At 35.2% G+C, this 27,783-nt stretch overlaps 1 protein-coding gene across 1 annotated transcript in view; it reads left to right on the top strand.

Annotated features, from left to right (window-relative positions):
• The window catches only part of LOC129746668 (uncharacterized), a 179,866-nt gene extending 152,982 nt beyond the window's left edge, over positions 1-26,884 (top strand). The window contains exons 2-4 of the mRNA XM_055740489.1: positions 3,796-3,931; positions 13,841-14,342; positions 22,233-26,884. Coding sequence (XP_055596464.1) covers positions 3,796-3,931; positions 13,841-14,342; positions 22,233-22,412 — 818 coding nt within the window. The 3' untranslated portion in view covers positions 22,413-26,884. The remainder of the gene's footprint in view (positions 1-3,795; positions 3,932-13,840; positions 14,343-22,232) is intronic.
• Positions 26,885-27,783: the final 899 nt, after the last annotated feature.

Consider the following 27,783-nt stretch of genomic DNA (forward strand, 5'->3'; position numbering starts at 1 on the left):
ACTGGATTTATTCCACAATAGTAAGACCAATTCTGGCCTATGGGTGTCTAGTGTGGTGGCAGAAAGGAGAAGTTGCAACAGTTCGGACTAAACTAAATCACCTTCAAAGAATGTGTCTTTTGGGGATGTCCGGATCGTTCACTACAACTCCTACTGCAGCACTAGAGGCTCTGTTTTCTATCAAACCTCTACACTTGTTCCTAAAACAGGAAGCCTTCTCATGTGCTTTTCGTCTACAGGCAGTTGGTCTCTGGCTGTCAGGAAATATCGAAAGATCATCGAGTCATACAAATGTGTGGCCTGAATTAGTTAGATTAAACAAGTTTAATCTAGCGCCAAACGATTTAACACTCTCGAGTAGTTTTCCCTACATGGGGTTTAAAGTCAAATTTCCTTCTCCTCAAGAATGGTTATCAGGTTTCGTAGAGGACCAAATGTCCTCTCATATTGTATTCTATACTGACGGTTCATTATCAAACGGCCGTGCAGGTGCAGGAATTTACTGTCACGAGTTGAACATAGAACATGCTCAACCTCTAGGTAAATATTGTACAGTCTTTCAGGCTGAGCTATATGCTATTATGTATGGAGTGCAAATTGCACTTCAAAAGAAGATTATGTTCAGAACAATTTATTTCTGTTCAGATAGCCAAGCAGCTATCAAATCACTCAGTGCTTCCAGTTCTAGATCAAAACTGGTAATCGCATGCCGGAAAGCAATCGAAGAACTTGCTGAAGGCAATGGATTAAACCTTCTATGGGTACCCGGACATAAGGGAATTTTTGGAAACGAATGCGCCGACGAACTCGCTAGAGCTGGGTCGGAAAAGGAATTTTACGGACCAGAGCCGGCTGTCCCAATATCGCCATGTTGGTTCAGAAACCAAATTCAAACTTGGTCCTCTAACCAGCATGAACGATACTGGGAAGAGTTGGACACTTGTCGTCAAACTAAATTATTTTTAGAAAAACCATCTCCAATCATATCGAGTTACTTATTAACTTTAAATAAACCTCATTGCAGCATTTTGATCAGAGCACTCTCCGGTCATTGTAAACTCAACTATCACATGCACAACATTCAGCGTGCTGAATCTCCAGTATGTGATAGTTGTGAATCAGATGTGGAAGATCCCTTCCATCTTATATGTAACTGTCCCTCATTTGCCAGACTACGTTTTCGTACTCTGGGATCTTACGCTTTAAGCGAATCTGAGTTTAAGAAATTAAACTTAAAAAACATTCTATCATTCCTTACCGAATGTAGAAAAGAGCTTTAATGCTAATAACCCCTAGATTGAATTTATTTCTTCCTTTTATAGGTTTTTCAGGTTTCTCAGGTAAATGATGAAATCTTGGATAAAAAAAAAGGCTAGGCACAATTTTCCCGTATGTTTGGATAACGTGCCGCTATTAAGCCTACCCCCATTCTGATACCTGATACCTGAAATGTTCCATTCTGGGGAAAAAAATCTGGGAAATGGTCCATTCTGGGAAAAAAATTTCTGGTAAATGGTGCATTCTGGGGAATTTTTTTCTGGGAAATGGTTCATTCTGGGGTTTGATTTCGGGTATTTGTCATTCTGGGAAAAATTCATTCTGGGCAATGGTTTTCGGGTAAATGGGATACAATCCTTTTGCATACTAATTCCTCTACAAACTTTTAATTTTAGCTACAAGCTACGTTAAATCTCCAAAAGTAATCCCAAACCGATTGATAGATTTTTTTGGTCCAATTTAAACCGGTCTAATGCATATAATTTAGGAGTATTTTCCGGAATCAAAACCTTGGGAGCTAAGATCGTTCCTTGACACTAAGGGGTCGCTCAGCGAGGCTCAAGTTTGTATGAAAATTGGACACCACTTGTTCTAGCAAAACTGCAAAATCCACTTTTTTCTCTCTAACATTTATGCACTTCTACGTTTGCCCTACAAATTTAGTTTTCACACATTTCCTGTGAAGACCGTCAGATGATATGAGTAACGACACAAAATGTTCTAAATGTAGAAGAGAGGTATGTCAATCGATATAAACTTTTTCAATAAAAAAATACTGGGAAAAGGTTATAAGGTTACTTTAGGGGAAAATGAAGATACTTTATCCCTGAGGATACTTGATTCCTCAGCTATGTATATCTCGAAACTGTAATGTGTTACATAGATCAAATGTTCGAGAAAAATTTGTCAAATAGAACAAAACAATAAGCCTGTTGTCTTAAAAAAAATTGAAGTTTTTATTTTTTGAGTTATTGCACTTAGTTTGAAAAATGTTACAAAATGTTTCCCACACGAAAAAAAATATAATAAAAAATATTTTCCAATATGTCAATCGTTAGAGTATAATATGAACTTTTCAATGCCATATTTTCAAAGCAATAGTAAACTCTCAATTTTCTAAGAAAAAGTTTTCTAAAATGTATGTTATGGGTTCATTCAATCCCTCGAGTCCAAAAAGATATATATTTCTTCTGAGAGGATGTTAATCATTGCTAAGCAGGAAATTATGAATATTTATCCAATAATTTCCTTGAAAAATGAAATCAAAAAAGTGCTTTTATCTTAAGATTAGAAAATTGTCCCTTTAAGTATTCAATGAAACTAGGGTAGAAGACAAGCTTACAGAGTTCTATATGTCTAACACTTATAAACTTCACATGTATGAAATACATTACCAATATAACCAAAAAATCAATGGACTTTTCATCTACAAATTTTTTATGATTTTTCACAAGTGTAGGACACCGTGATTAAAGAATCAAGTCTCCTTCAATAAAGGATCATGTCTCCTTTAACTTTCAAAAAATCACAACTTTTTTAGTCAAATAAAAACGCTTCTAGTTCATCTACAGGTTCATGTATCGCTCTAACTTTTGCAGCATATAAACTTGAAATTACACGCTGTCAGAAAATGCAAAAGACGGCGTTCTGCAAAAATTTTCCAAAAAAGATATGATGAAAATAAGAAAAAAGAATCAAGTATTGCCGTTCTCCCTATTGTTTACTTAAAAAAATCTATAAATATTCTATCCTAAATAATAAATGTGCTCGCATTATAAAAATTATCAAACGAAAAACTCAAATAATTGAAACTGACTCGCCAGTTATCTCGAACCATTTAAACCTGTCAAGGCACCGTTATAGTGCCATCCAGATTGAGTTAACAGTTCTTACTGTTTGAATATTGATGAGCAGCCATCAGTTCTTGTGACACCTCGAAAACGACGAGTTGTTGAGAAATATAGCAAGAAATATTCTTATGCAAAACAAATTGACACCTTCTCCGTACTCTAATGATGGAAAACGCAGGGCAAAAAATCCTATAATATTCTTTCAGCTTCCAATCAGTTGCTGCAAATTGACGAAGACGACCAGTCCATAGACTCTATTGATTTCCATTGAGAAGCGATGAAATCCTCCCCCCTTTTCCCTCCCTTCCTCCACACTTTCCTTTTATTGGTCAACAATGTCCGCAACTATAGTTTTTAATTTAAAAACTTTTCCCTGATATCGCTTCCCAGGCGTTGAGCATTGATCCTTGGCGGTTGTGTTCAAGAACGGAAAAAAAATATAGGAAACCCCATCTACCAATCGTTTCAAGCTCGTGCAGTTCTAGGGCAAACTATAATTATAACTACACTATAACCAACCCACAAAAACCAAAACCAACCGAGAGTTGTTTGACAGCGATCGTTAATTGGTTCACAGTTTTTTTTTATCTCCAATTTGCTGTTGTATCTCCTTCACTCACTGTATCTCACCCGTTTCTTCCTTTCTCTTTCTTTTTTTTCCTCACAGTAAACTTGGCAAAAATCAGAGCGGAAAATTGTGGCCAGGAGGAACTGGCCCGATGTGCGGCGCCCTTCCAAGTGTTGCAGTCGTCCACCGATCTGTCGATAGCGACCAAAAAGGAGGAACTGGATAAAATATGCCCGTAAGTGAAAATTGCTGTTTTGTTCATCACACGCCATCTTCATGCTTTTATCTGCTGCAGGTTTTAGCGCGAAGAAATCGTACAGAATCGTCAAAGTATTTAACAGTATTTGATGAAGAATTACCTGAGGAATTTATCATCTGTTTAAAATTGAAAATTTTATATTCAATTTTAATTTTAGTGTAAGGAGTAAGCAAGAGTATTTCGAATTAAGAAGCTTTTTACAGAAGCTTGAAAAAAACAGAACTTAAAATATGCCATTGGAAATCAACAACCAATTAAAAAATGAAGAAAAAAGGTAGGAAAATCGCCAAAAAAGCCACGTTAGGACATTAACAACTAGAATGAAAAATAGTGGCTCCAGAGAGTTGAAAATAAAAATCAAACAGAACTGTGTTAAATACAGTTTAAACACATGACATTTTAGACCGAATAAACTTTAGAGCCATGGCCGTAAGATGGTGGGGGGTTTCTAAGCACCCGATTATTTTGTAAATAAAATATTTAAAACAATAGTTCAAAATTTGGTAAAGTGTAAAAAATAAAACCCAAAAAAACATATTTCAAAGCCAAATAACTCTGTTATTTTTCAACTAAAATCGTAAAATAGCACATCAAAACGCATTGAAATTTTAACAGCTTTTCAAAGAAAGTAATTAAAAAAATTAAAGTAATGACCTTAAACATGAAAAAATTTTTAAAAAAAAAAAGCTTTAAACGGTGTCTAAAAGTACCGTCTGCATAGCCGAATATTCTACAAAAATATGCAATTGTAGAGCCCAATTTATGATGCAACTTTCATCTGAAGACACAAAAGTGGGCCAACAACTCGTTTAAGAGTTATGAAAGAAATATTTATAGTAAAACTCTTTTTTTGCATCGAAAACAAACAATGGTCGATCAACTGCACTCACATATGCAAGTATCGCGTGCTTCTAACAACGTGGGAACAAAAGTACTTAAATATCAAAGCAGGTAAAACACTATTGATTCGAGCTTTCCAGAATGTTTGCAGCAAAACTGACTTAATGTTTCGATCAATTATCTAAGTATCATATTGTTAATGTCATATTACCAATAATAGGAATGTTGCTTTCACAGCCTGGTCATATACTGAGTACATTAACTTTGTGGAGCGTTAGTTGGATAGAACTAAATAATGTGAAAATTTAATGAAAAAATATCAACCGAGAGAGAAATAGCAGCTGTCAAAGTTGGAAGAGAGCGCGCAGCTTCACGTGATTTCATTCTTTTTTGAACGCAACTTTAGCTAAAAACATAAATAAGCGCATTTAACCCTCAACTTTTATTATAAAATCATTTTCTCAAAAATTGTAAGAGATTTCAACAGAAAAATTGATCTTAGGTATATAAAACGAATGACCGCTCATGTGCATATAGTTTTCAGACTCCGATTTATTGGAATATAGCAGAAAATTTTCTATTCTATATTCTATTCTATATTTTTTATTTATAGAGGATTTCAACCAACTTGGTCATTTGTTCTCTTAACAGAAAATGAGTATTGACCTTAGTATGCACATTTAGCCCGCCCTTCCCCTAATGTTTGAAACGAAGATAGAATCAATCTGCACATAACGTGTTAAACTCGGAAGAAATCAGCAGAACGATTCTTTACGAAGCTATTTTACGCACGATCTGCTCACGAGATGTTCTACTCTATACATGAAAAATCGAATTACTAATTCAATTTTGTTGAACAGTGAAGGTGATTCGAGGGTCAAAATCTTGACTAATAATTTCGATTGAACCTCAAAAACTTATCTAAGTTCCGGAATTTTTATATCAGTTTTTCAATTTTTTTCATTCTCATTTGTAAAATTTGAAGAAAAGTGAATATCAGACCCAATTACAAAACTGTTTATAGCATTACCTACATATTTATAGTTACAGTTGTTGGAATTGATTTCATATTTCATTGGTATACATGTATGTATGTATGATTCCCCCATCGGTAGCAAGGTCCTGCCTATGTCTGTGTGGCTTGGCCTTCGAATTTCTTCTAGGGCTTCCACGGTCCGATGGTTCGTCAAAGGAAGGCATCCAACCCTCAGAAACCTACAATGGCCGGCTACCCGTGCCGCTTGCAATAATTTCTTCAGGTTATCCCCAGATGCATTCCTTCTAAAAAATATATAACGGTATAAAATAATATATGGCAGTAAGGAAAATTACTAAAATATTGGATATATATTTAAAGTCATATAAAATAAAGAAAAAAATATTGTTTATTGATAAAAGGATACGAACCTGAAAGTTAAAATTATTAGAACATATAATCATAATAAACGTTTGCTTATATCACAAAGGTGTCCTAAATTTAAGAAAAATCTTAAATTTGATCTATTTTGAAATAACAAATATTTTTAAAATTTTCTAACTTTCAATTTTAAGTAATTTTTTCCAATATTTTATATTTCTGATTCCCACCATCCTTTCCAAAGATTCCATTTATTCAATTCTCATTTATTTATTTGAAGTTTTTTCAAATTTAAAATTTTAAAAATTCTAACACAAAAATTTTAATTTCCAATTACACTCAATATTTTCTAACCACTCAAACAAATTTTCTAACAATATCAATCAATTAATTTCATGATTTGATCAAAATATTGGAACACGTTAAAAAGAAGAAAAACAACTTCCGAGTTGAGAATTGAGTGCTTATAGCTGAAAAAAATGACTTAATTCAGTTTGATATTTTTCTGATTGTTAAAAGCTTCCTTCTTGCATCCCGACTTGTACACAAGTTAAAATTCAAGTAAGACGATAACATATTTCACAAATAGATTCCTCATGTTTTTCCTCGAAGGTTGAATTGCGTTAAAAATTTTAATCATAATTTTAATTACTGTTCGAAAACATTTAAATAGATTAATGGTTGACTTAACTTCTTAAGGGATAAAGTTAAGTTTATTAAAAGGAAATATACTTAGCTTAGTGTTAACAGAGACATCTTGGTGTCAGTTGTTGATAACCAACTTCGGAATCCGATCGAGAGAGGTCACTGTCATCAAATACCATATTGCACACAAGCCTCGCAATGTTGTATTCAATCACTTGATGCAGTTTCTTCCTCTTATTGAAATAACGCGTTCGTAGCGTCACCATCTTGGAGAATTTTACGAGCTGAAAATTAACAATTTGCACGAGAAACACCCCTTTTGCACTAACTTTGCTAAGAACTTCACTTCACCCAAAGAGAACCAAACACTGCGCAAATAAATAACTATATTATGCAACGGAACACTTGTTTTTTCACTCGAATTTTACAATTTTACAGCACCGATCATAGAAAATAAACTTCCCTCGGCAGGGCAGGGTTGCCATATTGTGGAATTGATTTCATATTTCATTGGTGAACACAAATTCAAATAAGTCTCCACATTTTAAAATTTGGATTCTATTTAGGATGCGTACCCTTCATTTTGCTAAATCGTTCAGACACTTTTTTTTCTTTTTCACGGAATTTAAATTATTTGTGAATCGCAATTTGAAGTACCTCAAAACGGGGTAACTTTGATCACCGGGGTAATTTTGACCATCAATAAATTTTTCCACATTATCATTAACAGCCAACGCTTCCTCGTTAGCTCTGTCTTCATGCGAATATGACATCGTCATGGTAACAGAGACGTGGTTGAAAGACGATATAGCAAACTCCGAATCGGCCTCGACCCATGATATTTACCGCTGTGATAGAAACTCCAGTACTAGTCTTTTTGGACGTGGCGGAAGCGTATAGATCGCAGTACGACACGGCATCGATGCAACCTCTGTCCCAGTGCATGATTGTGATCGTCTTGAACAAGTTGTTGTTCGTCTCAAAAATCAATGTCACTATGTCTACTTGTGTTGTGTGTACTTGAGACCTAACAGCGAAACTGCTCTGTATGTATCTAATATGACCGCTCTCGACTATATCATGAATATCGCCACCAGTCAAGACATTATAGCTGTAGCTGGAGATTACAACTTGCCAAATTTGCAATGGAATTTTGACGAGGATTCAAATGGGTTCCTGACAGTGAATGCTTCCACTGTGCAGGAGCTCGCTGTCATCGAATCGACAATAGCCTCTGGGCTGTCGCAAATGTGCTCACTCGTTAATACTAGTGGTAGAATGCTGGATCTAATCTTTGTCAACAGACCCGAAAAAGATGAAATAGTACACCCGCCGAATCCAATTTTAAAAACTGACCGACATCACCATCCTTCTGTTTTACTTTTCGAATATACTTGCGACGAGCGTATGGACGCCAGCAGCGCTCTCGGACATCTTTGGGATCTTTGGGAATTGTGACATCGAGCGTGTTGAAGACGCAATAGGAGAGATTGACTGGCAATCAGCTTTTATAAACTTAACTGTCGATGAAGCAGTATCGGCATTCTACGAACGACTCTGGGATACATTACGCCAACACACGCCACCTAGAAGATTTAACCGTCATCAGCCTTATAAGCTCCCTTGGTGGAACTCCGAACTAAGAAGAAGCCGTAATTTAGTTCGTAAAGCTCGAAAACGTTATTTCCAAGATAAGACGGATCAAACCAAAGCCTACTTATCGAGACTAGAAGCTGACTATGAAGCTCTTCGTAATACTGCATTTGAACTATACATCTTAAAAATTGAACGCAACGTAAAACAAGATCCCTCTGTATTCTGGAAATATGTCAAAAGTCGCCGTCTTACTAACACCGTACCGTCGTCTGTATAGTTTCGTGACCGCACGTCGGAAACCGTTAAAGAGTCCGCTGATTTGTATGCCATGTTTTTTAGCAGCGTGTATAGTTTTCAATCTCCAAACTGTGCTGATATCTACTTTGATACTCTACCAAACTATGACATTAGACTGCCACAGCCTCATTTAACTGCCCTAGAGATTTTCAATGTTCTAAGTACCCTAGACCCGTCGAAAGGGCCCGGTCCGGATGGAATTCCATCGTCGTTGGCAACAAACTCGCTGCTTCTTTTGCCACACCGCTCAGTATGATATTCAACCGATCGATTTCTGAATGTGTTTTTCCAAGCCTTTGGAAAATAGCTGCAATTTCTCCAATTCATAAGTCTGGAAACGCTTACCGTGTTGATAACTACCGACCAATATCAATTCTTTGCTGCTTTTCCAAAGTTCTTGAAGTTTTGATATATGATAGGTTTTATTCTGCAGCTATTCCGATAATTACCGAATTCCAGCACGGTTTCGTTAAGAAAAGATCGACTATGACGAACCTGATGTGCTATGTTAATGAATTGGAAAGAGTCGCTGGATACAACGCCAGGATAACAACCGAAACGTTTTATATTAAGTTAAGAGGCGACGATAATGTAGTTAATAGACAAAGGGATTCATTGAATTTTAAAACTGCTTACGACCCTGTCATTGCTAAATTAACACAGACACTGACAAACAAATGTAAACGAAAAACAAAACAAACTGTCCAAAATCAAAGTAGTTTAGACGATGGCCAGTAATTTGTAAGTTCCAATTAAAAATTAAAATTAAGATTGAATGTTTAAAGAAAAATATAATTTTAGTGTCCACTGAAGAGGAGTGAAAGCCAGAGTAGCTCGAAACGTCTGGACAACTGGTAAAAATTGGTTTTTTTATATTAAAACTCGCCGAAAAAAGTCGATAAAATCCAAGAGCGTATGTTAATGAATTACACACCGCAACTGATAAAAACTGCAAGTGGATTCAGTATACATTGACTTCGCCAAAGCCTTCGACACATGCCGACTGGAGTCCCACAAGGAAGTCATTTAGGCCCGCTTATCTTTGTGCTTTTTGTAAATGACTTGGCCACCTGTCTTAAGTCATCAAAGCTTTTGTATGCTGATGACCTGAAATTCTACAGAGTAATTGACTCAATTGTGGATTGTGCAGCGCTTCAAGAGGATATGGAAAGGTTATTGCTCTGGTGTGAAACAAATGGAATGAAAGTGAGTGCCGATATGTGTAAATGTATAAGCTTTTTCAGAACCAGAGCTTCAGTTGTCTTCGACTACTCGTTCCGCGACACTACATTAGAAAGAACAACCGTGATAAAAGATCTTGGAGTAACATTCGATCAAAAGCTCTCTTTCGCTCAGCATATGGCAACAACAAAAGCAAAGGCTTTCGCTTTGTTCGGATTCCTTTACCGAAATACTTCGAGTTTCAAAGACCCTTATGCTCTAAAGACTGTGTTCTGCTCGCTCGTACGCAGTGTCTTGGAATACACGTCGCACCAGTTTGGACTCCGTATCATGCCGTTCATATTGAAAGAATTGAGAGGGTCCAGAAAAGAGTTCTCCGTTTCGCATTACGTCATCTGCCTTGGCGAGATCTTGTTCGATTGCCACCGTACTGTGATAGATGTGGTCTATTATCATTGACGTCGCTGAGTCAAAGGAGAATTTATCTACAACGAATGTTCGTCTATGATATTATTACGAATGCTATCGATTGTCCGCAACTGCTTTACTCTTTGAACCTACACGCTCCAACTCGACAACTTCGTTACCAGACTCTTTTCTGGCTTCCAAGAAGCAGGACAGTATTCGGCCAAAATCATCCACTACAACGATGCTGCCAAGTGTTTAATGATGTTTCTTATTTGTTTGACTTCAATGTATCCAAAGAAAAATTTGAATGTTTGATTCGTGATGTAACCTAATTTTAAGACAACTTTAAAACCTAATTTAAGATCACGTTAATACTTATGGTCTGTATGACAACCCAGTCAAAGACATCAATAAATAAATAAAATAACTTAGTCTATAGTTTGAATTTTTGAAAACTGTTTTCTACGTTTGAAAGCCTTTTAATTGAGTATCTAATACACAAACTTTGGTTTGCATTCGAAATTGTTTTCCGTTCTGATTTTTAAATCAAATTTAAAGTAGTCCAATAAATTTACCATGTTTCACGTTCATAGGACTCCAGTACTGGTTTTAAAAATAGAAAACAAGCCACATCCCCCTCAACAGAAAAAATAATCGAAAAATATTGAAAAAAGTGATCAATATTATCCCGGATTACGGTACATTGAATAAATGAAAATTAAATGTTCGGAATGAAAAACAATCATATTGAAAAAATTATTGAAATTTTTTTAATAATTATTATTGACAAAATTCTGGCTATTACAGAATGATTGAAAATCGGTACCAACGAAGACAATGTTCTATATTCGAATTTGTTCCCATTATTAGAAGTGAAAATTCAAATACAAAAATAAAAATAATCAGCTTCATAGCTTAGATGCAGAATTTAGAATTTAAAATAAAATAGATTCAATATGGAAAATGTATCTGTCGATAAACGCTATTTTTCCATATTTTGCCTCCGAGATTCATATTTATTAAACATCCAAATTAGAAATTCGTTTTCAGATTAAGAATTCTGATTCAGAATGCATAAGGAGTGTATTAGAAAAAAAATGCAACACTTTGATTTGTGAATAACTTTTGAATGCGTGGGTGGAAATTGATAAAATATTCAGCTACCTAGTAATGTTGTGTGCCTACGTGTTCAAAATTTGGTGACAATCTGGTTTGGTGACAAGTGGTTTTGAAGATAGCGCCCAATAGAGAAGCTCATAGACAAATTTTTTGGGCAGGATTGAGAAAAATCCAGGAGAATCCCAGTGGGAGACCCACAAACAGCAGGATATCAACTATTCGACCAACATTCATGTGGTAAATCATTTAAGGACAGCGGTGTTTAAACTCGCCTCGGAAAGAATCATTCGGCTGATTTTTTCCGAGTTTAACTTGTTGTGTGCAGATTGATTTTATCTTCGTTCCAATCATGACGTGATTGCACACAAAACGAAGAGAACAGTTCCGAGTTGATGTTTCCCCCTCCTCGCAGGAATAAAATCACACCAATGAAACAACAGAACGAAGCTTACCGTACACGAATGCTCACGAGCGATCGTTGCCCGACGGACCGAGTTAACATTCCTCGCACCCTTCTCTCGCTCGTTTCCCGTTCCCTTGTATCTATCACTTTTAGCCACGCCCCCATGCGTTGTCCGATTGATGTGTTCGGCTGCCGAACGAAAACGATTTTTTCTTTAATTCGCTGAACTGTTCGTTTGCTTCGCTGATGTTTCTCCCCCGATTGCTGTTTACTCCTGCCGAGTTTACCCGAAGCTTACTTCCTGATGCTTTCCGAGTTGAACTTTAGATAGCATCATTGCAGATCGAGTTTAACGAAATAAAATCGTTCTGCAAAGAAGGGCAAAGTGCGAGTATGTAGACTCGCGATTTTAACATCTCTGTTTAAGGAGTCCTAGAGGATCTAACAGTGCAAAAAAAGTGAAGATTATTGATTCCATAAAGTTGAGGAATGTCGGAAGTTTTATCAAGCAAAATTTGAAAATTTTAACAAGGGAAGTGATGAAAAAAACATTTTTTCTGACTAGTTCGTCTAGCTGGCCAAATAAACAGGTTAACTTCCTTTCTACAAGGTGAAACAGCTTTCCTCCGGTAAAATTATCAAAATACGGTGGTCAAATCGTGCGCAGAATATCATAATATTTTGAAAAATTTCGTAATGGAAAGCAAAACGAACTCTTTAGCGGGCACCTGGCAGGTTTCCAGGAGGAAATTTTCGTTTCAAGTTTCTCTTGAATGTTTCGGAGATAGAAAAACAGAAAAAATAGAAAAAAATTATGTCTTGTACTTGAGGAGGCTTTGGAAGCTGCAAATCAATCAGTATTTCATAACGATTGACACGATGAAAGGATAAATATATAAAAAAAGACTGCCTCCAAATGCGACCGTTTTCCCTGCATAGCACTCAAATAGATCCAAAAAAAGTTGATCCTCTTTTGGTTGGATCTGAAATCATGCCATTACGTGAAAACTGTGGTGGAGTGATAAAAAGTCAAATATGTTGTTTTCGTGCCGAAGGAGGACAATCGGCTAAATTTGTCATAACTTTGACCAAATTTAAAATTTTGAGCTCATGTATTGCATTCTACGACAGCAAACCACCTGGCATACAATAATCATAAAATAATTTTTATCTTGTTGTTTACCTTCTTAAATTTCAAATTGAGATGTTTTCACCCGAAATCCATACGATTCATTCTGAACTAATTTAACACTCACCCATTCGCTCAGCTGAGCTGTTTCCAAATCACTACGGCCATTTCCTCTATAGGTACGTACCTACATACATAATTTCCAAAGGACACTTCCGGAAGCTACACATTTTAATCCTCTTAAACTGTGTTCCGACTTGGGCCATTCTTCAGCTTTTAAGAGTCATTTTGCACAACCACTCGAACATAAGCAACACATTCTCCCTGGACGTTCTTCGTCTGGTCTTTTTTTTTTTGGGGATGGACCCCGATTCTGGACAAGCAGGGAGGCCGCATTAACTACACAAATATTGCTCAACTTTTTAAATCGGTTTAGCCAATCCTATTATGACACTTAAAAGCTCCGGCACGTTGTACGCCTTAATTGTTCTGCGCTCTGTTTGGAGGCTTTCGAAAAAAACAAACCGGGACGAAGGGAACATATTTTAATTTTGATAGTTGTGAACCGGTGGAGTGTTGCACTTTTAAGGGGCATGAATCATTGGATAATGTGCTGACTTACAATGGGGGCCATGTGCTCGGCTAAAAGCTTAGGAAATTTTTTAACGAAGAAAAATTTATATTAGACATTCTTGTTAGTTGTTCACAAAATCCAAATGTTACACATTTGAGTATCAAAATCGCGAGGAATTACAAGTTACGAAGATACTTTCGGGATTTCAAACAAATTTCCTGAATTCGGGACAGTAATTTCTTGTAAAGTTAAAAAAATTCGTCACGTTCATTTCTGTTATTTGCCTATTTTATCAAAAAAAGAAATTTCTCACGTGTTTGATTTGCCTCTTTCAGTGACCTCAAACTCGGTCTGCAGTGTATACGCAGCTACACCCGCCGATGCATGACCCTGGAGCAACGGAATCGGTTCAACAAGCTGTACAACGGGACGCATCAGTTCGTGCGGGATCTGTGCCGCGATGGCCCGTATCAAAATGATTTCCTGTCCCACGCGCCATGTCTGCAGCGCGTCAAACCGGACTACGAGGTGTGCGGACGGAAGTACCACAACACGGTTTCCGTAATCACGCAGCAACATGAGCAACACCACCATCAGCATCATCACCAGCACCAGAACCGCCACGAACGGCACTATCAGAACCAGGTGCAGGATCAATATAACGGGAACCATCACACGACGGCCGGTCGAAATGCCGAAGATGACGTGCGGACGTTGTGCTGCTCGTTCATCGAGTATCTGGATTGCTCCGAGAGTGCGGCCCAAAAGACCTGCGGCAGGGAAACGGCCAAGTTTACCAGGGGATTCCTGGATAAGATGTCGTCCACGTTGATAAATGTAAGTACACTTCGTCAAATTCATTTTCTCAGTACCCATTCTCAATTCTCAACCGAAATTTTAAATCTCTATTCTCAATCGTAATTCTCAATCTAATTTCTGAATCTCAACTCTCAATTCTCAAACTCAACTCTCAATCTCAATTCTGAAATCTCAATTTAAATTCTCAATCTCAATTCTCAACTCTCAATCTCAATCCTCAATATCAATTCTCAGTCTCAATTTCCAATATCAATCTTAATTCTCAATCTCAATTCTCAATCTCAATTTGCAACCTCAATTCTCAATCTCAATTCTCAATCTCAATTATCAGTCTCAATTCTCAATCTCAATTCTCAATCTCAATTTGCAACCTCAATTCTCAATCTCAATTCTCAATCTCAATTCTCAATCTCAATTCTCAATTCTCAATCTCAATTTTTCAATTTTCAATCTCAATTCTCAATCTCATTTTTCAATTTGAATTCTCAATCTTAATTCTCAATCTCAATTCTCAATCTCAATTCTCAATCTCAATTCTCGATCTCAATTCTCAATCTCAATTCTCAATCTCAATTCTCAATCTCAAATCTCAATTCTCAATTCTCAATCTCAATTCTCAATCTGAATTCTCAATCTCAATTCTCAATCTCAATTCTCAATCTCAATTCTTAATCTCAATTCTCAATCTCAATTCTCAATCTCAATTCTCAATCCCGATTCTCAATCTCAATTCTCAATCTCAATTCTCAATCTCAATTCTCAATCTCAATTCTCAATCTTAATTCTCAATCTCAATTCTCAATATCAATTTTCAATCTCAATCTCAATTCTAAACATCAATTCTCAATCCTCAATCTCAATTCTCAATCTCAATTCTCAATATCAATTCTCAATCTCAATTCTCAATCTCAATTCTCAATCTCAATTCTCAATCTCAATTCTCAATCTCAATTCTCAATCTCAATTCTCAATCTCAATTCTCAATCTCAATTCTCAATCTCAATTCTCAATCTCAATTCTCAATCTCAATTCTCAATCTCAATTCTCAATCTCAATTCTCAATCTCAATTCTCAATCTCAATTCTCAATCTCAATTCTCAATCTCAATTCTCAATCTCAATTCTCAATCTCAATTCTCAATCTCAATTCTCAATCTCAATTCTCAATCTCAATTCTCAATCTCAATTCTCAATCTCAATTCTCAATCTCAATTCTCAATCTCAATTCTCAATCTCAATTCTCAATCTATATTCTCAATCTCAATTCTCAATCTCAATTCTCAATCTCAATTCTCAATCTCAATTCTCAATCTCAATTCTCAATCTCAATTCTCAATCTCAATTCTTAATTCTCAATCTCAATTCTCAGTCTCAATTCTCAATCTCAATTTTCAATCTCAATTTTCAATCTCAATTCTCAATCTCAATTCTCAATCTCAATTCTCAATCTCAATTCTCAATCTCAATTCTCAATCTTAATTCTCAATCTCAATTCTCAATCTCAATTCTCAATCTCAATTCTCAATCTCAATTCTCAATCTCAATTCTCAATCTCAATTCTCAATATCAATTCTCAATCTCAATTCTCAGTCTCAATTCTCAATCTCAATTCTCAATCTCAATTCTCAATCTCAATTCTCAATCTCAGTTCTCAATCTCAATTCTCAATCTCAATTCTCAATCTCAATTCTCAATCTCAATTCTCAATCTCAATTCTCAATCTCAATTCTCAATCTCAATTCTCAATCTCAATTCACAATCTCAATTCTCAATCTCAATTCTCAATCTCAATTCTCAATCTCAATTCTCAATCTCAATTCTCAATTCTCAATCTCAATTCTCAATCTCAATTCTCAATCTCAATTCTCAATCTCAATTCTCAATCTCAATTCTCAATCTCAATTCTCAATCTCAATTCTCAATCTCAATCTCAATTCTCAATCCCCATTCTCAATTCTCAAACTCAATTCTCAATCTCAATTCTCAGTCTCAATTCTCAATCTCAATTCTCAATCTCAATTCTCAATTCTCAATCTCAATTCTCAAATCTCAATTCTCAATCTCAATTCTCAATCTCAATTCTCAATCTCAATTCTTAATTCTCAATCTCAATTCTCAGTCTCAATTCTCAATCTAAATTTTCAATCTTAATTCTCAATCTCAATTCTCAATCTCAATTCTCAATCTCAATTCTCAATCTCAATTCTCAATCTCAATTCTCAATCTCAATTCTCAATCTCAATTCTCAATCTCAATTCTCAATCTCAATTCTCAATCTCAATTCTCAATCTCAATTCTCAATCTCAATTCTCAATCTCAATTCTCAATCTCAATTCTCAATCTCAATTCTCAATCTCAATTCTCAATCTCAATTCTCAATCTCAATTCTCAATCTCAATTCTCAATCTCAATTCTCAATCTCAATTCTCAATCTCAATTCTCAATCTCAATTCTCAATCTCAATTCTCAATCTCAATTCTCAATCTCAATTCTCAATCTCAATTCTGAATCTCAATTCCTCAATTCTTAATCCCCATTCTCAATTCTCAATCTCAATTCTCAATCTCAATTCTCAATCTCAATTCTCAATCTCAATTCTCAATCTCAATTCTCAATTCTCAATCCCCATTCTCAATTCTCAATCTCAATTCTCAATCTCAATTCTCAATCTCAATTCTCAATCTCAATTCTCAATCTCAATTCTTAATTCTCAATCTCAATTCTCAATCTCAATTCTCAATCTCAATTCTCAATCTCAATTCTCAATTCTCAATCTCAATTCTCAATCTCAATCTCAATTCTCAATTATCAATCTCAATTCTCAATCTCAATCTCAATTCTCAATCCCCATTCTCAATTCTCAATCTCAATTCTCAATCTCAATTCTCAGTCTCAATTCTCAATCTCAATTCTCAATCTCAATTCTCAATTCTCAATCTCAATTCTCAATCTCAATTCTCAATCTCAATTCTCAATCTCAATTCTCAATCTCAATTCTCAATCTCAATTCTCAATCTCAATTCTCAATCTCAATTCACAATCTCAATTCTCAATCTCAATCTCAATTCTCAATCCCCATTCTCAATTCTCAATCTCAATTCTCAATCTCAATTCTCAATCTCAATTCTGAGTCTCAATTCTCAATCTCAATTCTCAATCTCAATTCTCAATTCTCAATCTCAATTCTCAATCTCAATTCTCAATTCTCAATCTCAATTCTCAATCTCAATTCTCAATCTCAATTCTCAATCTCAATTCTCAATCTCAATTCTCAATCTCAATTCTCAATCTCAATTCTCAATCTCAATTCTCAATCGCAATTCTCAATTCTCAATCTCAATTCTCAATCTCAATTCTCAATCTCAATTCTCAATCTCAATTCTCAATTCTCAATTCTCAATCTCAATTCTCAATCTCAATCTCAATTCTCAATCCCCATTCTCAATTCTCAATCTCAATTCTCAATCTCAATTCTCAGTCTCAATTCTCAATCTCAATTCTCAATCTCAATTCTCAATTCTCAATCTCAATTCTCAATCTCAATTCTCAATCTCAATTCTCAATCTCAATTCTCAATCTCAATTCTCAATCTCAATTCTCAATCTCAATTCTCAATTTCAATTCTCAATCTCAATTCTCAGTCTCAATTCTCATTCTCAATTCTCAATCCCCATTCTCAATTCTCAATCTCAATTCTCAATCTCAATTCTCAATCTCAATTCTCAATCTCAATTCTCAATCTCAATTCTCAATCTCAATTCTTAATTCTCAATCTCAATTCTCAATCTCAATTCTCAATCTCAATTCTCAATCTCAATTCTCAATCTCAATTCTCAATCTCAATTCTCAATCTCAATTCTCAATCTCAATTCTCAATCTCAATTCTCAATCTCAATTCTCAATCTCAATTCTCAATCTCAATTCTCAATCTCAATTCTTAATTCTCAATCTCAATTCTCAGTCTCAATTCTCAATCTAAATTTTCAATCTCAATTCTCAATCTCAATTCTCAGTCTCAATTCTCAATCTCAATTCTCAATCTCAATTCTCAATCTCAATTCTCAATCTCAATTCTCAATCTCAATTCTCAATCTCAATTCTCAATCTCAATTCTCAATCTCAATTCTCAATCTCAATTCTCAATCTCAATTCTCAATCTCAATTCTTAATCTCAATTCTCAATCTCAATTCTCAATCTCAATTCTCAATCTCAATTCTCAATCTCAATTCTCAATCTCAATTCTCAATCTCAATTCTCAATCTCAATTCTCAATCTCAATTCTCAATCTCAATTCTCAATCTCAATTCTCAATCTCAATTCTCAATCTCAATTCTCAATCTCAATTCTCAATCTCAATTCTCAATCTCAATTCTCAATCTCAATTCTCAATCTCAATTCTCAATTCTCAATCTCAATTCTGAATCTCAATTCCTCAATTCTTAATCTCCATTCTCAATTCTCAATCTCAATTCTCAATCTCAATTCTCAATCTCAATTCTCAATCTCAATTCTCAATCTCAATTCTCAATCTCAATTCTCAATCTCAATTCTCAATCTCAATTCTCAATCTCAATTCTCAATCTCAATTCTCAATCTCAATTCTCAATCTCAATTCTCAATCTCAATTCTCAATCTCAATTCTCAATCTCAATTCTCAATTCTCAATCCCCATTCTCAATTCTCAATCTCAATTCTCAATCTCAATTCTCAATCTCAATTCTCAATCTCAATTCTCAATCTCAATTCTCAATCTCAATTCTCAATCTCAATTCTCAATCTCAATTCTCAATCTCAATTCTCAATCTCAATTCTTAATTCTCAATCTCAATTCTCAATCTCAATTCTCAATCTCAATTCTCAATCTCAATTCTCAATTCTCAATCTCAATTCTCAATCTCAATTCTCAATTCTCAATCTCAATTCTCAATCTCAATCTCAATTCTCAATCCCCATTCTCAATTCTCAATCTCAATTCTCAATCTCAATTCTCAGTCTCAATTCTCAATCTCAATTCTCAATCTCAATTCTCAATTCTCAATCTCAATTCTCAATCTCAATTCTCAATCTCAATTCTCAATCTCAATTCTCAGTCTCAATTCTCATTCTCAATTCTCAATCCCCATTCTCAATTCTCAATCTCAATTCTCATTCTCAATTCTCAATCCCCATTCTCAATTCTCAATCTCAATTCTCAATCTCAATTCTCAATCTCAATTCTCAATCTCAATTCTTAATTCTCAATCTCAATTCTCAATCTCAATTCTCAATCTCAATTCTCAATCTCAATTCTCAATCTGAATTCTTAATTCTCAATCTCAATTCTCAGTCTCAATTCTCAATCTAAATTTTCAATCTCAATTCTCAATCTCAATTCTCAATCTCAATTCTCAATCTCAATTCTCAATCTCAATTCTCAATCTCAATTCTCAATCTCAATTCTCAATCTCAATTCTCAATCTCAATTCTCAATCTCAATTCTCAATCTCAATTCTCAATCTCAATTCTCAATCTCAATTCTCAATCTCAATTCTCAATCTCAATTCTCAATCTCAATTCTCAATCTCAATTCTCAATCTCAATTCTCAATCTCAATTCTCAATCTCAATTCTCAATCTCAATTCTCAATCTCAATTCTCAATCTCAATTCTCAATCTCAATTCTCAATTCTCAATCTCAATTCTCAATCTCAATTCTCAATCTCAATTCTCAATCTCAATTCTCAATCTCAATTCTCAATCTCAATTCTCAATCTCAATTCTCAATCTCAATTCTCAATCTCAATTCTCAATCTCAATTCTCAATCTCAATTCTCAATCTCAATTCTCAATCTCAATTCTGAATCTCAATTCCTCAATTCTTAATCTCCATTCTCAATTCTCAATCTCAATTCTCAATCTCAATTCTCAATCTTAATTCTCAATCTCAATTCTCAATCTCAATTCTCAATTCTCAATCTCAATTCTGAATCTCAATTCCTCAATTCTTAATCTCCATTCTCAATTCTCAATCTCAATTCTCAATCTCAATTCTCAATCTCAATTCTCAATCTCAATTCTCAATCTCAATTCTCAATCTCAATTCTCAATCTCAATTCTCAATCTCAATTCTCAATCTCAATTCTCAATCTCAATTCTCAATCTAAATTCTCAATTCTCAATCCCCATTCTCAATTCTCAATCTCAATTCTCAATCTCAATTCTCAATCTCAATTCTCAATCTCAATTCTCAATCTCAATTCTCAATCTCAATTCTCAATCTCAATTCTCAATCTCAATTCTCAATCTCAATTCTCAATCTCAATTCTTAATTCTCAATCTCAATTCTCAGTCTCAATTCTCAATCTCAATTTTCAATCTCAATTCTCAATCTCAATTCTCAATCTCAATTCTCAATCTCAATTCTCAATCTCAATTCTCAGTCTCAATTCTCAGTCTCAATTCTCAATCTCAATTCTCATTCTCAATCTCAATTCTCAGTCTCAATTCTCAATCTCAATTCTCAATCTCAATTCTGAATCTCAATTCCTCAATTCTCAATCCCCATTCTCAATTCTCAATCTCAATTCTCAATCTCAATTCTCAATCTCAATTCTCAATCTCAATTCTCAATCTCAATTCTCAATCTCAATTCTCAATCTCAATTCTCAATTCTCAATCTCAATTCTCAATCTCAATTCTCAATCTCAATTCTCAATCTCAATTCTCAATCTCAATTCTCAATCTCAATTCTCAATCTCAATTCTCAATCTCAATTCTGAATCTCAATTCCTCAATTCTTAATCTCCATTCTCAATTCTCAATCTCAATTCTCAATCTCAATTCTCAATCTCAATTCTCAATCTTAATTCTCAATCTCAATTCTCAATCTCAATTCTCAATTCTCAATCTCAATTCTGAATCTCAATTCCTCAATTCTTAATCTCCATTCTCAATTCTCAATCTCAATTCTCAATCTCAATTCTCAATCTCAATTCTCAATCTCAATTCTCAATCTCAATTCTCAATCTCAATTCTCAATCTCAATTCTCAATCTCAATTCTCAATCTCAATTCTCAATCTCAATTCTCAATCTCAATTCTCAATCTCAATTCTCAATCTCAATTCTCAATCTCAATTCTCAATCTAAATTCTCAATTCTCAATCCCCATTCTCAATTCTCAATCTCAATTCTCAATCTCAATTCTCAATCTCAATTCTCAATCTCAATTCTCAATCTCAATTCTCAATCTCAATTCTCAATCTCAATTCTCAATCTCAATTCTCAATCTCAATTCTCAATCTCAATTCTCAATCTCAATTCTTAATTCTCAATCTCAATTCTCAGTCTCAATTCTCAATCTCAATTTTCAATCTCAATTCTCAATCTCAATTCTCAATCTCAATTCTCAATCTCAATTCTCAATCTCAATTCTCAGTCTCAATTCTCAGTCTCAATTCTCAATCTCAATTCTCATTCTCAATCTCAATTCTCAGTCTCAATTCTCAATCTCAATTCTCAATCTCAATTCTGAATCTCAATTCCTCAATTCTCAATCCCCATTCTCAATTCTCAATCTCAATTCTCAATCTCAATTCTCAATCTCAATTCTCAATCTCAATTCTCAATCTCAGTACGAAATCTTAGTTTTCAATCTTCATTTTCCTACTTATTTTTCAATCATAGTCCATTGAATATCAAGATTGATAATTGATATTAACTATCAATCTTATATTTTTAATCTTATTCTTTTCAATTCTCGAATTCTCAACTTCTGTTATCAATCTCAAATCACACTCCTAATTCTCAATCTCAATTGTGGATTTCAAGCTAATTATGATTCTAAACATCTTAAGTATTCTAAATTTTCATTCTGGTTCCTGACTTTTCCTTCATTTTTTTTTTAAACCTCTCATTTTTTTATCATTTCAGATGTACTGCGAAGACTACTACCGGTCCAACAAATGCCCGTCGATGTACTCGTCAGGCGGTCATCACAGTGCGAAGCCCAGCAGCAGTGTTGCCAGCTTTCTGCTGCTGCTACTGGCACCCTCGGTAGTTTCCTTCCTGAACTCGGTTTTCCCCACATTTAGCATACTCCGGTTACGATAGAAACTAGTGCTCAAAATTATCGTCGTTTCAAACGGAACCGGAAACATAAAACCTATCCACTCTCGAAACTAATCCTGCAACTGCGTAACTCAAAACAAACAAGCTACACAAAGTTCAATTTAGTTTAATTCCTAGCTTTAAGAAAGAAAAATGTAAGTTGAGAATGATTGATATGTAGGCATGAATAGATCAATTTTACGAAGCGCAATGATGCTCCTTTATTTGATATACCCACACACATCACTGACTACATATAATGTGACCAAAAGAAGCTAAAAGTCACCTAAAATAGCTTGTCTCGAAACCATAAAACAAAGATAAGTCTGTCCCTGTCCAGTGTAATAGTTTAATCGTGGTTTTCATTAGTTTATGATATACGAGTACGACATAGATGAACAAGGTTAATTTTTTTCAGTCTAGTAAAATGTCGATTTTAGAAAGAAAAAAAACGTTCACTATCTGATTCCAATTCGATGCGTAAAACTCACAACCGAGAGCACTCGCAATTAGTATTAATTATTTTATTTAGTCGAATTAGCCAGTGCGACCAGTTGAGTTTGATTAGTTTTATTTGTACATACTGTGTAGCACGTTATCCGCAAGGAAACCACCCATCATAATGACTGACGACACTTCGCCTTGGCAGCCTATTCCATACTAGGCTGGCGCGTTCCTACTGACGCGGTCACTCAAGCGAACTCTGCGCGTGTGGCGCTTACCCACACAGCCGTACAATATGCATCGACCACGAAACACACTGCGTCACCAACACCAAGCTGAAGCCTACCGGTTGCGCTATCACTTTCAGACTGGAGGGGCTTGAGTGCCGCTCGGGAGGGCTGCATAGTTGTGCTGACTAATCGTGGCATAGGCGCCCCACACATCTTCCTTCCTCTCTAAAATTTTTTCCCAATCATTGAAAAAGATTAACTTTTTCAGTGAATCATCTTGCAACGGAAGAATGAAAGAGTTATTAAAGCTACTTACTGGGAGTTTTTTTTTTATTATCAAATTGTCAATTTATCATTTGAGTTTTTTTTCCATAAGTATAGCATTTCTGGAAAGCTTGAAAGAATACCAATGTAACTTATTTTGCTTGATGATACATTTCACTTGAATTTATTTCAATCTTTTTTTATATATAAACTAAATTTAAATCGTCAAATTAGCTCTCATTGGCTTAGGCATATGTCGTGTAATATAGAATAAATCAAAACCGCGACGCATCCACTAAAAAGGCACTCGCGTGCTCGTGCGCTCTCCCTTGCCTGTGCGCAACAGTCAACGATTGTACCATTACAATGTCGTTATGTAGGTATACGTATGAATGAATAATCTTTAGCGTGCTTTAGCCATTCTTTCTCTCCGCTGTATCCGCTGCACCAGACTCCCACACTCCCATTCATGCAAAACCTCCACACCCCAAATCGGCTGCGCTTATATTGTCAATTAATGAGTTGGCCTGTTGTGTTCGTGTTGTTATCCCTTTCAGATAGATATAGCCAGTGTTGCCACATGGATTTCTGTACATTCATAAAAAAAAGTTTTTTTTAACTATGCTTTTTTTTCCTACCAATTTTTTTTACCGACGATGTATTAAAGTTCAATATTATCATTGAGATTTAGTTTTTTTTTTTTACAATTTCAGTGTCTGTAATTGATTCAATTTCCAGTATTTAACCATCTGTTGTTTCAATAATAAATCACTTTGATAAACTATCAATCAATAAAAAAAAGTATTTGCCGATCTGTACTCTGTAGCAAAAACGAGCTCAAAACTTTGTACTTTTCCCGGTCAATCGGTACATGTGGTTTCCATAGACAAACCGTATCTGTGATATAGAGAGCATCATTTGCCTTTCCTTTTCCATCCCACTCCACTGCGAATTGTAGTTGCCTATACAGTCAACTGGATTCTTCTGGGTTTGATGTTCTCAAATGTCTCATTTTTTTCTTAGTTGTTTCATTCGCAATTGACTCCAATTTCTCTTCAGATTTCTACAAAATATTCTTTACAACAGTTTACAGAGTCTGTTATCACTTGTCATGAATCTATTTGCCTTGTTACACCTTTTTTTTCTTCTTTGGTTTACAAAGTGATCCTCTCAGCACACTTGCCTAAAATTAGCCATGCTATCAATCCTTTAAATGGGCGATCCTTCCAACGAACTTAAATTAAAGCTATTTTCCTGACGCGCTTTTTTTGTTCCTTATGCGGCCCTCCCAACACGCATTTTTTGACAATCTTCTTGATTTGCTTACTCCTTAATTGCTTCAAATAAGTTGTCGTTTCAATATACTTAGTTTGCCATTCACATAATTGTTAAGGAGTGGTGCTTTCGACACTCCCAGAACTATCATCGAGTCAGGCTTTCCCTCATGTGGTCCTCGCAAATCATATTCAGCCTTCTTCGTGACTCGCTAATATATTTCTCACTTGAAGTGGTCCTCTCAACACACTCCATTTTTTTTAATTGAAAAAAAAGGTCCTCCCAACACACTCAAACCTATCCTCCCAGCATGCTTTTTTTCTTGTGCGGTCCTCCCAACTCGCATTGTTCACTAGTTGTCCTCCCGACTCGCTTATTCATTTATTGCTTGAAGTGATCCTCACAACACACTTCTTTTCTGAATCAATAATGTTCTCAAGAGTGGTCCTCCCAACACACTCAAAGCTGTCCTCCCGACACGCTGTTTTCTTGTGCGGTCCTCCCGACTCGCTATTTCATATATTACTTGAAGTGGTCCTCCCAACACACTTATTTTTTCTCAATAATGTCTTCAAGAGTGGTCCTCCCAACACACTCAAAGCTGTCCTCCCGACGCGCTTTTTATGCGGTCCTCCCAACTCGCATTTTTCTTTAGCAGTCCTCCCGACTCGCTAATTCATCTATTGCTTGAAGTGGTCCTCCCAACACACTTCTTCTCACAACTGTCCTCCCGACGCGCTTTTTTTACCAATTTTTTTTACAAACCATTTTTTTTAATATCACTCAACTTTGTAAATCTTGAACTTTTGCTTTCTAACTGAAAAAATTGCACCACTGCCTTAAGTGCATTTCACTGCATTCTTTTCGGGAACGGTTTTTTCTCAACACTTTCATTTCTCATTTCTGTAAATTTTGCAACACTGGTCACATTTTCACTCTCTTCAATTTCCAAAACACGTGGTCATATTTTTTTTACCTTCTAGATGGGTGGTTTCCACAACAGGTTCTTTTTATCGTTTCTTAAACTATACCGTGAAATGCCTGTCGGTCGCCAAAATGTGTAGCACGTTATCCGCAAGGAAACCACCCATCATAATGACTGACGACACTTCGCCTTGGCAGCCTATTCCATACTAGGCTGGCGCGTTCCTACTGACGCGGTCACTCAAGCGAACTCTGCGCGTGTGGCGCTTACCCACACAGCCGTACAATATGCATCGACCACGAAACACACTGCGTCACCAACACCAAGCTGAAGCCTACCGGTTGCGCTATCACTTTCAGACTGGAGGGGCTTGAGTGCCGCTCGGGAGGGCTGCATAGTTGTGCTGACTAATCGTGGCATAGGCGCCCCACACACATACTATGCTATCTACACTAGGTAGACTGTTACTAGACTTTTAAGTGCTCCATCTCTCTCTATCTCAAACATTTGGACACTAGGCACTTGTTCCACTTGATTGATTTCTGGCCACAAAGATGGGAAGTAATTTATTGTTATCGTTAAACGGAATCGTCTTCGTCAATCGTTGGCAGACGCATGAATGAGATCAAATTTAGCTCAAGGTGCGATAAATTAAAACAATTTTTGCCACATCCTCCCATTGCTATAGATTTGTCTGACTTGTTCTGCTGGAGATGTTATAGGTGTTAATTAATTTATTTAAACAAAAAACGAGAGAACTTTTATTAGCTTAGAACCTTCATTAAGAGAGCAGTTAATATATAAAGCATAGTTAGTGTTAAATGAAATTTGCCTGATATTGAAACTGTTGGTCAATGATTGGATTTCTCGAAGTACAGAGAGTGCTGTAAATATTTGTCAATTTAGTCCAAACCGAATTAGACATAATTTATTAGTCTTACCACGAATCACAGGATATTATTAATAACTAGAACACTAAGAAGAACTAAAATTAGCTTTAGGTAGGATGAAAAGTTGCAAACTATAAAAGAAAAAAACTATAAACTGAACAAAAAAAAGACATGCCCATTCCCTAGAAGAAACAAAGAATGGAAACAGCAAACTATATAGTTCAAGCTCCCTTGTTATGCAAATGTAAAATAAAGTAAGGATGATAGATGATAACCTGGTAGAGTTATGTACACAACCTTATACTATTGAAAAAAAAAACATATTCTAAGCATCTCTACTTTGTAAATGACATCGCAACTCAATTAGAAACTCTACTGATGAAAACCAAAAAATAGCTCGTAGTGCAACAAGCCAATCAATAAAACGTTTTATTTTTTTATTTGAAATCATTCAAACTATATTAGCAAAGAAACTCCCTTATTTAAACGCTAATCGATTATAACATACAACATTTAAGATTATTATGATGCCTCTGTAAATTGGTATCACAATCAAAAAATCTTTTGGAACACTTTTTTTTCATATTGATATAACAAAATCAAATCAACAATCAAAAAACCTTTTGGAATACATTTTTTTTTCAAATTGATTTTAACTTTGATTTGAAGTTCTTTCGTACAAATTTCTATGTAAATAAAAATTTGATATTACAAATGTTATAGGCATTCAAAAGATTTGAATAATGCACGCATTTCCGAAATAATGTCGTTTTTAAACCACATTATGCATTAAAGGATAAAATTATTTCTGAACTAGGGCCCTGTAACTTTGAATAGCTGAAAAACATTCAAAATGTTGAAAAAATGACTTACCTATTAGGGGGCATCCATAAATTACGTAACGCTCCTAGGGGGGGGAGGGGGTATAGCTTGATCGTTACGAATTGTGACATAGGGGAGGGGGGGAGGTATGCTCATCGTTACGTAACGGTTTTTGCCTTAAAAATTTCAGTTTCATTGCAGCTACATATATTGATGTCATGCAATTTTAGCAGAATGATATGCAAACCAAAATCAGCTTAAAATTTGTGAGCTTCAATATGATTGAAACTGGATTGTAACCTTTCCTTTTTAAAGATTCTGAGATAGATTCTTTGAAATGTGAATTGAATATCCGTGAAATAACCGTTGGAAAACCGATTATAGGGTATCCCCAAGAACTCAATTCAACCTTAAAACGGAAATTTTACTATTTTTTCTCAATTGTTTTAAAAAATGCAATTTTGATTATTCCGACGGATATTACTAAGTGGATTATATTTTGCGTAACAAGTTATGCTCTTTGA

Source organism: Uranotaenia lowii, chromosome 2 (genome assembly GCF_029784155.1).
Source record: "Uranotaenia lowii strain MFRU-FL chromosome 2, ASM2978415v1, whole genome shotgun sequence".
In the NCBI taxonomy this organism is placed as follows: Eukaryota; Metazoa; Arthropoda; class Insecta; order Diptera; family Culicidae; genus Uranotaenia; species Uranotaenia lowii.